Source organism: Ammodytes marinus, assembly GCF_949987685.1.
Source record: "Ammodytes marinus genome assembly, chromosome: 12".
Lineage (NCBI taxonomy): Eukaryota > Metazoa > Chordata > Actinopteri > Uranoscopiformes > Ammodytidae > Ammodytes > Ammodytes marinus.
In genome coordinates this window covers 4,090,082-4,107,508 of record NC_137216.1, presented here as the reverse complement: position 1 = coordinate 4,107,508, position 17,427 = coordinate 4,090,082, and the positions used below count along the sequence as shown (strand labels likewise).

Sequence of the window (17,427 nt, the reverse complement as noted above, 5' to 3'; positions counted from 1 at the left end):
TAGAAAAGCTTCTCTGAGCTGCTAGCATGGTTTATCCTCTTTTTGTCTTACAAGCTGCTGACATCATTTCATTTAGGAAATTGTTAATAGGAACAGCGATTACCTTGAATTGCAAGTTGGTGCAACAGGTTTTCCACAAGGCTGGTACACTTTATCTTCTGGACATTCATATTCTACAATAAGAAAATGTGGATTTAAACACCAATAATATAAAAAAAGAGTAATGTGGATCTAAAAAATAACAGTTTGTTTTCTGAAAAAAACAAAACCCTCCTACCACACTCTCCCTTTGTAGAATTCCTCCAGGCTACACAGATAGATGATCCTCCACACGTCATAGCGTATGCCTCCAGACTGGTACAACCAGTGGTGGCATTTGACATGTGGCAAATATCAAATTTACAGGCCTCATAAAAGGGTTCTGGGTCGATCTCTTTGTGGCATTCCTCAAAAGCCCTTGATGTACATATCAAAAGGAAAGCTGTTAATCCAAATTATATTCCAGAAAATAAATGACATATTGTGGTCATGTTTATTCTTAAATTCTTACTTGCTCTTTATAATTTCACAAAGTTCAGTGTTGCAGGGATGTTGTGAAGGTGTTGGACTTGTTGGTGTCGGAGTGGGTTCTGCCGTCCCACAATATGGCTTTTTCTTATCATTTACCAACCAATAATGTCCCATCTCAGTGCATGAGGGATGAATCTCGCCATTTGGTAATCTGCAGTCATTTTTGCTGTTATTGTCACAATAACCTGAAAGGGAAAGTGAATATTAAAAATGACAGATATTACAACCCATGTTTTACCACATTTTGTTTATTTATTTTCATCTATGAACATCACATGCGGCCTAATTTGCTGTTAATCATGTTTATTCAAACAGCAAATTGATTATCATCTTACCACAGTGTCCCTCTGTATTGCTGTGGAAAAGGGAAAATGGCAATTCAACGCTGAATATCATCCCTCCGAACGACACAACTGCATGGATTTCTGGGATCGTCATAATCAGCCAGATGCCTCGGTTTGTTATGGTGAAGTCCTTATTAGAGTAGGTCAGCGATACATGCTTGCTGTTGATGTAAACCTAAACATTTCCATCATAGTATAGTTGAAATATTGTTCATCATCTTTATGGTGAAACAATTCAAAATTAGGCAGTTTAGGCAATTTGTCATGGCAAGAATTACCTTGTTCACAGTCTTGGGGATTCTTTCCTGTGTAAGAATAACTTCGTAGTCTTTGTAATACACAATCAAGGCTTTTGTACAGGTCACCTTTCCAGTGGCATCACAGTTTTCAAGGTCAATGATAATCTTAAAATTGTGTCGAGGAATGATCTCTTTGACCAGGACATAGGTGCAGTTTTCTTGGAAGTTGTAATATTTGCCATCAAATGTCAAGTAATGAGGATCTCCCCAGCCAGCGCAAACACCTGCAAATATGACAATGAGATTACATTGAGTGTTAGATCAAGAAATAATGCTAGGCTATATATTCCAGTTTGCCTTTATTTGAAACAGTCTTCAGATGCTGCGTGAATGTGTAACTTTATTTTTTTTTTACTTACATTTGCATTCATAAGTGAAACAACAGCCACCTTGATCATAAACCTTAGTTGGTCTTTGCTTATTTTCACATACAGGCATGGTGACTGGCTCACATGACACATATTCTCTTGATTCTTTTCCATTCTCACATGTCGATGTGATGCACTTGTCTGGACTCCAGGACTCACCTTCCTATCAAGGGAAAGGTAGTGCTTTAGGTGGTTTACTACAAGTCAATTAAATATTATGATTGAGCTCTATGAGCACATATGGACAACATACAGTATACCTATAATTCAGGAAACATGAAAACATGTACTTCAATAGAAGGTTAAGTTGAAATATAGTATGGGTTTTTTTCAGGTTTTTATTAGAAATACGTCTTAGGGTTTGAAATGCTTTAATAGTTGTGATTTTGGGATTATATGTACATTCACTTGGACATGTTATTACTTACCTGTAAACTAACTTTTTTATGGAGCTATGTCTTGTTTATTCCTTTGTTTATGTAGGAATATCTCAGTCTTTTAGATTGTGATTTTATATGTTGTGAGTTAGTGTTGAGTAAAAATCCTGAAACTAATGATAGAAGACATCTAATCATAAGAGAGATTCCAGTTTTGGGTAACACTTTATTATAATGTTAATTTATAAGTCATTCACAAGTCATTTATAAGTAATATATAAGTCACAAGATAATGATAAACCAATTATTTAGAAAACAGTCATATATATTTGTAGATGATAAATGAGTTACAAATCATGAAATGCTCATTAACAAATCATTGGTAAATTATGAATACGTCATTTACTAACCTTTCTGCCACCGCCTAATCTAAAGTGTAAACCATTCATCAGGTACAATTGGTAGTAGAGCTGTCCTCCACAGAAAATTGACATAGTTGAATATGATTGGTCAAATATTGCCTATAGTTGACTTATTGTCAAATTATGCTATTTATTTCCTGTTCTTTTATTTATATCCTCATTTGCGTCATTGGCTTCCATTTTGGCTATTTGATTAATCGATTATTAATCGATTATTAAAATAATCGCCAACTATTTTGATAATCGATTAATCGTTTCAAGTAATTTTTTAATAGAAAATGTCAATTTTCTGATTTCAGCTTCTCAAATGTGAATATTTTCTGGTTTCTTTAATCCTATTATGACAGTAAACTGAAATATCTGTGTTTTTTGGACATAACAATACATTTGATGATGTCAACATGGGCTTTGGAAAATGTATTAACATTTTTCACCATTTTCTGACATTTTACGGACCAAAACACTAATCGATTAATAATCGATTAATCGAGAAATTAATTGACAGATTAATCGATTATCAAAATAATCGTTAGTTGCAGCCCTAGTGCCATATGTCCGCTCATCATCACTCTAAAGACCACATGAACTCTGAAGTAAACAGACAACCTTCACTTTGCTGGTCTGTCCCCCTGACAGTACTGACATTTGATCTCCTTCTGCTGTCACTTTTAGACATTCTTTAGTCCTATTTTGACGCTGCTGAAGAATAGATTACAAACCCAGTAATCACAATTGGTTCATTCCTTTAACTTTGGATTGTTTTGCAACTTTTAAAGATATTTTTTGGCATTTTTCATGCTTTATTGATAGATTGAAGAGACAGGTGAAATGGGGCAGAGAGGGGAGTGACATGCAGAAAATGACCGCGGGCGGGAATCGAACCCGGGTCTGCTGCTGGGCCCGGCCCGGGGGTATGCCCTACCAACTGAGCTAAGGGCGCCCCCTTGTTTTGCAACTTAATGGTCTTCACACAGCTTTGCACATGGTCAGTAGGAGTTAAATTTATACTTTTAGATTTCCTTTTAAACAGATGAGGAATAGCAGAATTCCTAAACTTCACATACGCTGACCCCAAATAGTCTAATATTCAACTTCGATTTAAGGAGCCTGATTCGACTGCCAATCTCACAGTCGAATAGTTGCAAAATGCGAAACAAAGATCATTATATTCCGGCTATATGGGGGTGCTGAATGTCTGACTTTACATGGAATTGCTTGGATTCTCTCAATAAATCACGATAGATCACCTATTGTGGTATACAAAATCTGCCTATTATACTGTTAATAAAAATTTTAAACTAGCTCAATCATTCTCCTTCGAGTCAATGACATACATTCTAATGCCAACTCAAAAAGACAAACTATAATTGGGTCTTTAAGCCCCTCTGTGTGGGTTGAGAAATAAATGTGGCAATGTGGCAAATGAGAATATGGATCATTAGTATAGTATAGTTAGTCGACTATAGGTAAGATTCAATCAGATTCAACTATGGACATCTGTTATGTGGAGGACAGCTCTACTACACATTTGTACCCGATGAATGGTTTACACTTTAGATTTGGGGGATGCAGAAAGGTTTTTAAATTACTTATTAATAATCAACCAATGATTTGTTAATAAGAATTACATAATAATAATAATAATAATTGATAGGATTTATATAGCGCTTTATTGCCTAGGCACTCAAAGACGCTTTACAGGGTTCCTGGTTCAATTCGTTCACACACAGTCATACCGGTGGTGGTAAACTACGAGAGTAGCCACAGCTGCCCTGGGGCAGACTGACGGAAGCGTGGCTGCCATTCAGCGCCAACGGCCCCTCCGACCACCACCTCAAACATACAGCAATCATACACATTCACACAAGGCAAGGTGGGTGAAGTGTCTTGCCCAAGGACACAACAACCATGACACAGGTGGCCGGGCGGGGATTGAACCGCCAACCCTTGGATCGTTGGCCAACCCGCTTAACCACCTGAGCCACAGACATGATTTACTAAAGGTTTTATAGATAACTAACAATACATTTGTGATGTGTTAAAGGCCAATATTGTATTTGGGGTCATTGTAATGCCAGTCAAAAGCCTCCAATTCCGGGGAGAGGGGGCGCTTGTGGTGTAGTGTTCAGAGCCTATCAATATATATTACAAATTATTTTGAGATTTCAAATTGCAATGTATCACTTACTTCTCCTTCAACACAGATTATTAATCATCTATAAATATATACGACTGTTTTGTAAATAATTGGTTCATCATTATCTAATGACTTATATATGACTTATGACTGACTTATAAATGAACATCATTATAAAGTGTTACCCTGCTTTGTCAATACTATTGTAGTTTTTTTTTAGAATTCACTAAAGTGTGAAAATCAAACCAAAAAGCCCTTTTAATATGGAGGCATTGGAGGCATTTCAAATGAATCAGTAATTACACATTACATTTATCAAGTGTTGATGTTTTCATTTACAACCCAAATGACCAAATACAGTCTGCAGTATAGGCATTAAAGCTTATTTCTTGTATCAAAGGGAATGACAGAACTTTTCTCAGGCCTTCTCAGAAGAAAGCCTGGAAACAACAGTTAGAAGAAAATCCAGTGGGCCTTTTGTGGGCAGTACTTAATTTAAGGTGATCTTTTCCTTGTACATTTTTATGTAAAAAAATAAAGTCAAATACCTTTCTAGGTGGTGTGAGATATGAGCAGTCTTTGTGGGGCTTCTTTGTGGTAGTAGCTGTTGTTGTGTCAATTTGGGTTGTTGAGCCAGAGCCAGTTGTGGTGGAGGCAGGAGTGGAGGCAGGAGTTGTTGGAGAAGTAGACTGACATGGTCTACCCAACTTCTCAACACTGCATGTCAAATTGCAATATGCAGTGAAACACCAGCCTGATCCATCAGTCTTATTGTACATGAAAGTACCTATATGAAAATGAAACCAAGGCAAATAGATAAAAGTGAATAAATGAAAAACAAAACAAAATCCAGGGTTACAAGGTTCAGTCGCCACACATTATTTTCTAAATGGACTTAAATGTAAAGTCAAAGTCAGGATCAGACCTACATTGTCCATACAATATCATAAATATTTTGTGGATAGATATGTTCAATATGCCACACGATTTGGCCACAGCATGTACTTTTCAGAAGCCATATACTGCCAATACACATTTCAATTCATAAAAAAGTTTCCAAAAGGATTTCAAAAGGAATGAAATGGAAACAAGATTTGATCTCAGAGCATAAAGACCTTACATGTTCGGTTGCATTGTAAGGACAGGTGACAGGTCTAATTGTCCATTGCTTACCTGGAGGAAACATTTCTTCCATGTACTGGCAGAAACATAATGTTGTTCCACTTGGTGTTGAAGACTGAAGAGTTGAGGGTGTTACGGTCGAAACAGTTTCCATTGTTGCCTCCTTTGTTGTTGCCTTTTCTGTTGTCACCAATGTGGTGGGCTTAACTGTGGTTGTTGTGACAGTGGTAGACTTCTCTTTTACTGTTGTAGATTCAAGAGTTGAGGTGGTGCTGGGTTCGGCTGTTGTTCCTGAGGTACTGGGCTTTTCTGTGGTTGTTGCTGTAGTACTGGGTTTCTCTGTGACTGTTGTGGATTCAGGGACTGTTGTTGTGGGGTTTTCTGTGGTGGTGGTGACAGTGGTAGACGTCTCTTTAACTGTTGTAGATTCGAGAGTTGTGGTGGTGGTGCTGGGTTCGACTGTTGTTCCTGAGGTACTGGGCTTTTATGTGGTTGTTGTTTCAATTTCTGTGGTTGTTGTTTCTATATTTAATAAGAAAAAATACATTATCAGATTGTTATCAGGTTATATCAAACCAACAAAAAATCTTCCAAACCTCAGGCCTGCATTTTAAGTCTCTTACCACTTGTTGTAAAAGTAAAGGGTGTGGTTGATGGTTGTGTTGGATTATGGGTAGTTGTTGGTGATGTCTGGGTTGTTGGTGTATAACAATCATAGGTGATTCTATTAATAATTCCATCCTTTCCACAATCAGCATCTATACAGGTTCCATCCCCATCATGAGTCTTATAGACTGTTTCTCCATATTCGTATACATGACCATTATGTAAGCATTTGCAATCTGCAAAAAAAGAGAATATCTTAATTTTTAGTTTTTCAATATTTCGTCACTGAGAAAACTATCAAAAATACAGATTGATAGTTTAACTAACATAAATCAAACACATAATTATTCAGAAAAAAAACTCACCATGGACATTGTAGCTGCACTCCACGTTTGTTGAAGAACATTTACTAAAAGGTAAATGAAAGACGGACATTTTATATACAGTACAGTGTTTCATAATTTTTTTTTTTTTTTTAGGTTGTCATTCCATGGTGGTGAACACACATTTGGGTAATCATACATCTTCCTGGGGCATGTCAAGTTATGTCCTTGACTTTGGCCGTAAGATATATTCACAACCATGCCATAATTGGAGGAGAGACGCAGTACAAGGTTGATGATAAAGATATCAGTGCAGATAATGTGTTTATATCAGCTGCCCACCTGCTCAGAACAGGTTGAGAGCTCCGCGCACTTGTGTTCCATAACATTTTGGCCACGAGATTTGTAAAAGACACCCCTACATAAACCACTTATTATTATTACTTAGTATTCATGTTTCACTCCTCTTTCTACTTTTATTCAACATTCTTTAACCTCTTAAGCCCTAGGCCTCTGGCTCAGGATTCCGCTCGAAAATGACATGGCCATATTGAATAGAGTATATCTCTGCAACTACAAGGTCCATATGAATAATCTTGGTATCATAATAAAGGTAACACTTGTGAGATTGCTGAGAAGGTGTAAGCATAAGTATAGATGTTACTGGGTCAGAGTAAATGAAGATGGAACACAGCATAAACAAAAGATTTAATTTCCGCCTAACAGAACTGTACACTTTTGTGAGTGAATATCCCCTTTGAAACATGCAGCTGCAGCCCAAAACCTCCAGAAAATAATAGCAAACAATCTGAATATTACCTGTGCCAAGAATGGTGCTAATAAAGTAAAGCAGAGCAAAGTTAGAGAGGTTTTAGTAGAGAAATTTTTCAGGCGGAAATTAGCCACCCATCTAAATACTGTTCTAAAAACAGTTTTGGCTTTGTTTTGAAAAATAAACCAGACCTATATACATTTTCCCATTCAAAGAACACCATACAAAGGAACTGAAGTTTATCTCCAACTGGAGCAGATTTAATAAATAGCCAATAATATAGGTAATCTGATTACTGCTGTTGTCCGGATCCAGTTCTCGCTGCTGTCCTCCTCCTCCGACGGTGAGTTGACAGGACTAAACCGGGCGCCGCTGTCGATATGTAGTAGGCTATGTCTAGTCTCTAGTAGCTCCGAAACTGTGAACCATTTGGTTTTATTCCTGTCTGCCGTTATTCCTTGTGGTGGTGTGCGGAAGAAAATGGCAAGACAACCAACACAAATTGTCTATTATCTAAATAGTCGAAAACCGCTGTTTTGTTACGGAGCTGTCAATTTTCGCGGGGCTGTCAATCACCCGCAACGTCTTCATTCAATCCATTGGTCAATGTGGATGATCCGTCAGAGCCAATAGGATCGAGATACAGACCCCAGATACACGACAACAACACTTATCCGCCAATCACAAGGAGGCAACACTGTGTTCATATGACTAGCTGTTTGTATCGTTAGCATGAAGTAGCATAATCGCTAGCGCCGATTTTTTCGGACATGAGCCGTTAGCGTCTTTTGTTTCTACCTGCTCATTTAGTTGCTTGGTGTCAGACTTGTGTTTCGATTAGGTCAAAATAAATATCATGAGCTTTTAGCCGAGATACTTTCCGTTAAGTGGGTGTGCTTCATGATATGTTGCTATATGGTTAGCATGCCCTTATATGGTGTATGTTGCGAAAAGCGCAGCTGCCCCCGGTACCGGGGGCTCTCGGGCGGAAGAGGTTAACTAGCGACATGTGATCATGAGAGCAAAAATTATAGAAATTAAATCGTTATTTTTTAAAATGTCACTGTACACCATTGACTGAAGGCGGCAGGTGTCCATCTACAGCAGGGGTGGGCAATTAATTTCCCCAAAGGGCCACATCAGAATCAGGGACTGTTGTGGAGGGCCGGACCAAAAGGCTAAACTCAATTCTGGTCAATATTAGTTGTATCTTTTTTTTAAAAGAAGTAAAGTATATGGTTTTGATAATCTGCAGTAAATGTTATGGCAAAGAAAAAGCCATACAAAGCCATGAAAATGCCAACATTATACCACTTAATCAACATTTACCATAGCAATTGTGAACAAAACGTGCAAGAAGCAGGGGAACCTTGGCCATACTTCCCAACTTAGAGACCTGTTGAGGGGTTTGGGGGTTCACCCCCAGAAAATTTGAGCTTCAAAGCCATTGTTTCCTGCATTATAGTGACTTTAAAATAATGAAAATATTAAATAACAACAAATAAAAATAAGTATCCTACACTGCAACACAATTTTTGTTCATTATTATCTATTCCTTGTATTGTCCTCTGTACAGGATAAAACAATCCACCAAGCAGATCATGCCCCAACCCCCCTCATTACATTTTTATTATTATTATTGGGCTATTATTTACATTTTAAGGTTAAATCTCTCAATCTGGTCAAATTTGAGAGGAAGTTTAAATCTGATGATTTGAACAACTGTCTCCTGTGTGTGCTGCATGTCTTGTAGTCTATAATTTGGAGACATCATTTAGCCTTCTGGGAGTTGGATTTTCTATAGAAATATGAATATAAATAAATTAGGCACTAAAATATAAAATATAAAGTGGTGTGTCCTGCGTGACCTGTTTGTTTGCCCGTTACAACCGCGCACCCCTCTCGTACATCCACACCTCCACACAGACGTAGGAGAGGGGAGAGCCACACACACAGCCAACCTCCACACTCGTTGGGAATCGTCGCTCGGGAAGGTGGAAGGGGGAAGATAATATCAGACAAGTGAACGTACAAGCAGGTTGTCTGTCTGATATTATCGCCCCCCTTCCCCTTCCCCGAGTGCAGATGTTGACTATGTAGCTTGCACTGAGTCACTTTTTTTCAGCGCGCAGCGCACGGCAGCGCACTTAAAACAGCGCACATACAAGCTTCTTCTCCTTTTTTTGAATTGCGATTTACAACCAGTGAAGAGTAAGCTGCATACGCTTGCGCAAAATATAAACCCGCCTTCAAAATAAAAGCAATGCCGTTGTATTCCATTCATGATTTAAACTTATTTACGTTTGATTCTTAATTTTCCATTGACCTCACGCGGGCCAGTCAGAGACAGCCAGCGGGCCGGATGTGGCCTGCGGGCCACACAATGCCCAGGTCTGATCTACAGTCTTTAATTGCACTGATTCTACGCACTTTAAAGAGTCATGGCAAGGGACATGTTTTGTTTGTATATATTTTCACAATTACCCCTATTCATTCCTCCAAGGAAGTTTCAGTTTGTTTTAATTCTGGCACAGCCTTTGGACAAAGGTGGGAGTGTTTTTACTACGCCAGCTGTGGTCCCTGGGTGAGCCAGAATTAGACAAAGTCATTAAGAAAACATATGAATATAGCGCTCTTTGCACTGATGGTCTCATTTGCCGTACATTTTAATTTATGATCATCCGAGGAAAAATAAGACTGTTTCAGAAATGTTTCAATGTTCCTCGTAGCACCTTGAACTTTATGAATATGATTAGGCCGGCTAATGCAGCAAATCCCATTATAATATAACTTAATTTTATAAGGATAATATTTGTATACAGTATGGCTTTATATTAGCTTTCATAAAACAAATATAGGTAACCATTAACGTTTGCACCAAGTACAGAATTAGTAAGATTGAAAGTTTCCTACCAATTGTAACAGTTTTCATTTGAAGGCATGTCTTCCCCTTCTTGATAATGCTTCCCTTCGTCATCATAGCATCCACATTCAATCTGTGACACACACTTCATAGTACTGTCTTCCATATAAGGTCGTTCAGGTGGACATCTTGGATAGCAGCCTTGAAAAGATAAATGTTGCTGTAAGTTACAAACCAAATAAGTACAGACATAAAGTCTAGCCTAAACCACGTGTGAATCTCTGAATGGCGAAAGTGAACAAGGTAAAAGTAAATTAAATGACAGTAAGCACAATTATGCTTGACCATTGGGCTTAAAGAGAAAGCATTGCATGGTGACTCAACTCTACCTGAATAATTATAACACTTAAAGTACATGCAACATAACTTTCATGTAATTTATACCTTCTAATGCTGGAATTTGACTGTAGCACTTTCCTGAGGGATTCCTGCAAGTCTTCATACATGGTTTTCCACATGGCTCATAGTGCCATTCACATGGTCCATCACGGTTGTAAAAACTACAGAATACAGCTAATGAAACAGGAAAATAACATAACAAGATACAAAAAACAAAATTACTAAATCATGTATACAATTTTCATAACAAATGAGTAGAAGTAAATTTTTCACATTTCATAGGAAAGGTGATAATGACATTGTATTTTTTTTTATCTCCTCGCACAAACACAAGTAAAACACTCACGGCAGACTGAGGGAGATCTCCATTTCACACAGGATCCAGCCTTATTACAGGCTGCTGCGTAGGCGGCTACAGCCGAGCAGAAACAGTCACAATCTCCTCCTGTATTGCAGGCACATGTGTCCTTCACACAGGCATCATGATAGTTTTGGGGATCCACCTTTTTGGAACAAAATCATTGTAATTGAAAACCGAGTACATTCTGATTGCCAATTATACAAAGTCATTGCATACAGAGTTTATTACTAACAAGGACTGTGTTTGCGATTACATGCCATGTGGCATTGCTTGGAAGTTTTCTTACCTTCGAATGGCATTTTTCAAATACTTCACTCTTGATAATGTTGCAGTGTTTCAATGCCCATGCCTGCCTGTGGGAGTACAGAATGCAGGGATTCTTTGGTGCGACAGCATTAGGGCAAGTAGGTGAGACTTTCCAGCTGTTTCCAAACTCATGGGCTTCAACCACAACGTCTTTGCTTCTGGTGGTGTAATCGTTCTTGATATTCCCATCAAAATTCCCACACAGACCACAGACTTTTCCCTGTAATTACATGAGATCTAGTTAATTTGTCAAGTGGTAAACCTATTCACATTCACCTACACACCTGTATATCTGCTCACTCACCTTGAATGTGGGACTGAGTTTAATCATGAGTGTTGTCTTCTTATTCCAAATTAGAACAACACCATTCTCGGCCTCAATCACAACATACAGACCTATAGAATGCATCTTATAGGGTATTTCCTGCCCATTGTCTTGTTTGATAACATGGACATTTTCCTCCGAAAGAATAATTTCATGGTTCTGAAAGAAAAATAAACATGGTCATTTGTAATCTTGCAAGTTTTTTTTAAACAATATGTGACATGCATATCATAATGTAATGTACCCCCAAGTAGAACTTTATATTAGTGGAGCAGATGCTTTCAGTTGATGAACATGGAATGTTCTCAGTCAAGACTCTGAAGCTGCCATTGTTACTTTCTCCACAGTAATCCTGCAAGAAACTGACGTCAGTATTACAAGACTGACATTTGACAGATAACAAAGACTAAGGATACATTTGTGCCGTACCTGAGCGAAGACGTAGCCACATTCACCATTAAAAGAGAATTTCTTTTCATCAAAAGTGATGTAATGTCCTTCTCCGTATATGATACAGGTTCCATCGCAGTTACGGTTTGTACAGTCCCATGTTCGGCCTTTGCAAGTGCTTTGATTTGAAGAAATAGAGTAATGTCAATATATATATCCTCAATTTAAAAGAAACTGAACTGACCCTACATTAGTGTGGACAGGATAAAAGGGCTCACCAGGTATTACAGTCCACAGTGGTAGTCTGTCCAGGATTATAAAATTCTCCATTATATTCGCAGGGACAGTTCTCTTCCTCAACACAGCCTCCTTTATCGTCTGACATCAGGCCCGCAGGACATACACAGCCGGAGGTACAGTGACTATTGATCTAAACAGCAATAATGCATTTAACATGTCATCCTTTTGGTTTAGTATACATACTGTATGTAGAATACCTTTCAACAGGCATGAACCTTTCTCAATCTTACGCATTCTGTGTTCAGTGTCTTGCAGCTTTTTTGGCACTCGGATCCCTGGTCACCTGGCTTTGCGCTTGAGCAGTTGAAGAAAACCATTGGCTCGGTGCATGCTGATGACAATAATAGTGTGTTACAAAGGATACCACTGTATGCTGCTTATATTGCTAATACTTTGCTGTGCTATAAAAGGAATTCTATGACGAGCTGAGTGCTTTCTACCTACATGTAGTCAGGGGACTTCCTTTACAGTCTAGTTTTCCGCTGCGGCAGACGCTGAAATGCATAGACAGAGGGGTTGATAAATGTTGACAATGGGAGAATTTTCTAGTTTATTATTTCAAGTTTTCGATAAATGTCTTTGCTTAAACAAAAACAATCTAGGACAGGGTTACCAAACTGGCATATAGGCTTTAGATTGTCATTTTAGTTAATCTTGTATCCATCAGTATTTATTTCAATGTAGAATAAAGTTGCAGGGAGCTGGAAACTATTTTAGGCCATAGAGAGAAAAAATCACTTGTCAATGGTCTATAAAAAATACAAACAGACAATCACATTTTTGTTTGCAGTTTTGTGATTCCAATTCACCATACACTGTTTAGTGGATGTGGGGACACAAATACAATACAAACAAAAGGGTCTATTTGATGTAATTATATGAAAATTAAAATAATAGAGGGAATTTAAAAAAGGGAATTTAAAAAATATTGAAATAAGCATTATAATAATGAAATAAGCATTGCAACGAAAGTGCAATCATGGCTAAATATACAAACATTAAATCCATTACATAATTGCCTTATACTGTATTACCAAAAGAGCTATTTGCATTTGCTTAGCTGAACAAACTAAAGATGCAAAAGTTGTTCATGAGCTGGAATTCAAACAAATAGTTTTTTTGGCAGATGTTTACTTTCATTAAATATACTCCTTTTTGAACCTCTATTTAGCAGTAATGTTGTCGAGTGTGCGTTACTCATTTTGCTGTATGCCTAAACACAGCTTCTCACACAGCAGTTGGAAACAGTACTTAAAGGTTAATTAAATATGGTCCTGGATGAACCCTACACCAGAAAAAGCTGACCCAAAACCTGCTGCGGGGCTTGAGCTGCAACATCCCCAAATGAACTTCTGCCAGAGACCTTTGTTGCATTGTATCCCCTTTTTCTGTCCTGAGAGCTTTACAGACAGCTCACCAGTACACACATGGAAATCCCCAAAAATAAATCTGTAGAAGAAAGATTTGTATGCTCTTATCTTATTAGAAATACTGAAATCCTCACCAATTTTGTCCGTCAACCATGCAGGATTGCCCAGGGTGCACCAAGGTGTCTCTCACGTGACAGGGGCAATGAGAAGCTGGCACACACTGTCCATCCTCATTTAGGTAAGTTCCGTCAGCACAGCCACAGCCATCGAGCGGCGTAAATTTAACTTCACATGTTGAGTCTGACTGACTAAGAGAGCGGCAAGTGCGACCACAGCTTGTCATTTGGTAGCCATAAACAAGAGTAGGAGGGCAGCCAGTCGTGTATTTCACTTTGAAAGGAGGTTTGCTTAGTATAAGATTAAAATAAATAAATACAGACTTTATTAATTTCACATTTGATAGTTTGGGTGTAACTTACGGCACGTTGTGTCCCTCCATCCCTCCAGTAAGACACCTTCAGCGGCACATGCGTGGGCATAGGAAGATAAGGCTGCACACATGCACTCCTCACTGTTTTCACAGGCGCAGGTGTCATAAATGCAAAACTGCATAAAGAGGCAGGAAAAAGCTATATCAATAGTTTAAATGTGCCATTGTTAAGTGAAATAATAAAAATGCAGAAATACACAAATTCATTAAACTGCCTATAGAAGAAGAACAAACTCTGCTTACAGCTTCGTAGTCTTCAGGGTTTATATCAGAATGACACTGGGCAAAAACCCCATTTGGGTCTGACAGCAAGGAGCACCAGTGTTTGGCATAGTTTTCTAGAAAAACAAATAAACATGTTTCATACTGACATAGTGCTGTTAGGAACGATATTAATAAATGGAGTATGATTTACGATACCTACCCCTGTCCACGCTCAACATGCAGGGGTCCCTAAGATTGTTTGTCACATCAGGGCAGTTTGTTTTGGTCTTCCATGTGTTGGCAAATATCCCAGCCGTTCCCTCAATCAATCCATTTGAGGTCCTGAAGTCATCAGCTTCCACATCATTAAAATCTCCACAGAGACCTGTTTGAAGAAAATTACGTTGACTTTACACTTCACTCCAATAATCATCACATCATATGTCAAACTATAGTTAAAAAGTTGTAAGAATTAAAATCACACCTTGGAGATTTCCCTTATTTGAAACATTGGCTATAATGTAGACCTGCATAATGGGTGTGTGCTGAATCTCAAGACGAAGCCCATAGTTTGTTTGCACTATAGTGAAGAAAGTTGATGGCTTGAAGACTGCAACGCTATCTGCAGGGGGAAATCCATTTTTAAACAATGAGATGTTTTAATTTAAGTAAACTTTATGTAAAAATATGTCTTGAGTTCATAGTACAATGAACACAATAAAAAAACACTCACTAACCATCAAAAATAGGCAGGTGAGAAATCATTTGGTTATAGATAACCTGTCCGCTGGCTTGAACTACAATCGTCTAAAGTGGGAAAAATGACACTGTGACTGTTAAAAAGTTCAGGTTAAATATCTACACACTGCCGTACAGATACGAAATAGGAAATGTCTATAAATTATATACTGTAATTTTACCTTATGGTCAGGCAGTAGTACAGTGACTGCACCCAGGCAAGTCAATTCATCAGATTTTTCACAATTGACCAGGTCACCAAGGACACTGAATTTGCCAGTGTTGTGCTAAAATCAAAAATGTAAAATGAAAAAATGTTCAGGTATTGTATTTTCTATTTTAGATAAATTAATTAATTTAAGTTGCCTCACCTTGGAGAGAACATAAGAGCATTTTCCATGGAAAGTATATGTGTTATCATCAAAGGTGGAGACGTGGGAGCCCCCCACAACAGAGCAGGTACCAGGGCAGTCTAAATCCTCACAGTTCCACAGGCCCTTGTTGCAGGTGCTGTCAACAAAGTTCAGTTAGTTCAACTGGACACACCAACTCAAATATAGATGTGGTTTACTATAAACATTACAGTGAAGATAGTAAAGGGATTACCATGTTTTACATGGCTTTGAGAAAGATTCCCCTGGTTTGTATGTCTTGCTATTGTGTACGCAGGAGCACTGGTCAACAGCAATACACCCACTCTCATTAATGTCGTCGAATACAGTCCCTTAAGAAAAACATAAAGACATGATTCATCTTTGGCCAATGGTAAACTGCTCTACAATGCAAACCCTGAAGGAGCCACCTATTTTACTTTTATTAAGTGTCCAAAGCGGAAAATTGTAATCAGGCTCGAGCACCGAATGGTGCAAAGCCGTATTGAAACCGTAAGGATTCTTATTCCCTATTATTATTATATGTAGTCATTTTTGGCACTTTTGACCCCCTTCCCATCATGCAAAAGTGGCAAAACCCTGCGGGCAGGTCAGACCTGAAAAAAAGAAATGGAACCCCTTTAATTGATCAAAACTCAGGCTGTGTTACACTTAGATGCACACAATTCGATACAGCAACGTACAATCCCAGGACACACAAAAAACCCTCTTGACGCCCCACCCCAAAATCAACAAGAAGTATTTTATTTTGAAATATTTGCCACAAAACAGGAAGTTGACCGAACTCCACAATACTCTGGTTGCGTTCCGAATCGCATACTTTCTCCTAGGGATGTCCGATAATATCGGCTGTCCGATAATATCGGCCGATATTAGCCTATTTTTGTAATATCTGTTCATATCGTTATCTGTTTTTCCACCGATAATGAAAACCGATTATATAATGCCTGGGTTGTGCTGCTGCCTGCTGCTGCTTGTTGGGTCCTGACATTTACCGGCGCGCAATTGATGACATCATCAAACCGCACCACCAAAACAACAACAGAAGAGTGTGGCTAGTGTAGCTAACAGGTTGCTCGCTCGTTGTTACACAAAATGTCTGCGGTCTGGAGTTTTTTTAACGTTTCACCTGCGGATACCAGATTTGCAGTTTGTAAAGAGTGTGAGGCGCATGTCATGCGAGGGGGGACCAAGGTTTCGTCATTCAACACTTCGAATTTAATCTCTCACATCAAGAAAAACCACCCGGAGGCACACGAAGCGTTTTTGCAGCAACAAAGTAAGGCAAAACAACAACGAGGAAAGGACTCCGTGAAGAAAACAACGCAACTGTCGCTCAAAGAGTCAGCAGAAAAAAAACTGAAATACAACAAGGAACACCCAAGAGCGAAAGTTATCAGCCAAAAAATCATGGAGTGCATTGCGCTCGATAATCAGCCGTTTTCCATCGTGCAAGACGCCGGATTCAGCAAGCTTGTGGAGTTCCTCGAGCCACGCTTTGCCATGCCCAATCGCAAGTATTTCTCGGATGTTTGCCTCCCTGAGTTGTACAGTGTTGCTTATGGACACGTCGAGAAGCTAATTTCTGATGCTGTAGCCATTAGCTTCACGACAGATATCTGGTCGTCAAGCGTTAGCCAGTTTAGCATGCTGAGCTTGACTGCTCAATGGCTAGATCCGGACTTTAAGCTCGTCAAGGCTGTGCTTCATTCTCAAGAGTGCCGTGGGTCTCGCACGGCACAAGCGATCACGCTTAATTAATGATTGTTTTAGCCAAGTTATGGACAGTTACATATGGCCCATCAATCTTTCAGCATCTTTCTCTGGACAAAAGGAGAACTTTGTTTACTACTCAGGTTTGAACTGAACTGTGTGCCTTTCTTGTTTTTATTGCACACCACATTAATATTGCAGGTTTTGTTTTTGCTCATGTTTAACAGGGCTGATTG

The 17,427-nt window shown here is 38.7% G+C and overlaps 1 protein-coding gene across 1 annotated transcript in view; it reads right to left on the bottom strand.

Annotated features, from left to right (window-relative positions):
* LOC307258438 (mucin-5B-like) overlaps positions 1-15,485 on the bottom strand; it is a 23,629-nt gene extending 8,144 nt beyond the window's left edge. Inside the window, exons 1-27 of the mRNA XM_080037967.1 lie at positions 15,458-15,485; positions 15,269-15,373; positions 15,086-15,155; positions 14,833-14,970; positions 14,569-14,733; positions 14,388-14,482; positions 14,134-14,260; positions 13,789-14,044; positions 12,729-12,778; positions 12,515-12,615; positions 12,263-12,414; positions 12,024-12,162; positions 11,839-11,946; positions 11,574-11,753; positions 11,250-11,489; positions 10,949-11,105; positions 10,648-10,776; positions 10,254-10,404; positions 6,611-6,654; positions 6,389-6,481; positions 5,884-6,056; positions 1,573-1,744; positions 1,193-1,437; positions 906-1,089; positions 551-755; positions 278-456; positions 104-173 (exon numbers count right to left, since the gene is read on the bottom strand). Coding sequence (XP_079894093.1) covers positions 104-173; positions 278-456; positions 551-755; positions 906-1,089; positions 1,193-1,437; positions 1,573-1,744; positions 5,884-6,056; positions 6,389-6,481; positions 6,611-6,654; positions 10,254-10,404; positions 10,648-10,776; positions 10,949-11,105; positions 11,250-11,489; positions 11,574-11,753; positions 11,839-11,946; positions 12,024-12,162; positions 12,263-12,414; positions 12,515-12,615; positions 12,729-12,778; positions 13,789-14,044; positions 14,134-14,260; positions 14,388-14,482; positions 14,569-14,733; positions 14,833-14,970; positions 15,086-15,113 — 3,581 coding nt within the window. The 5' untranslated portion in view covers positions 15,114-15,155; positions 15,269-15,373; positions 15,458-15,485. The remainder of the gene's footprint in view (positions 1-103; positions 174-277; positions 457-550; positions 756-905; positions 1,090-1,192; positions 1,438-1,572; positions 1,745-5,883; positions 6,057-6,388; positions 6,482-6,610; positions 6,655-10,253; positions 10,405-10,647; positions 10,777-10,948; positions 11,106-11,249; positions 11,490-11,573; positions 11,754-11,838; positions 11,947-12,023; positions 12,163-12,262; positions 12,415-12,514; positions 12,616-12,728; positions 12,779-13,788; positions 14,045-14,133; positions 14,261-14,387; positions 14,483-14,568; positions 14,734-14,832; positions 14,971-15,085; positions 15,156-15,268; positions 15,374-15,457) is intronic.
* Between the last annotated feature and the right edge of the window lie 1,942 nt (positions 15,486-17,427).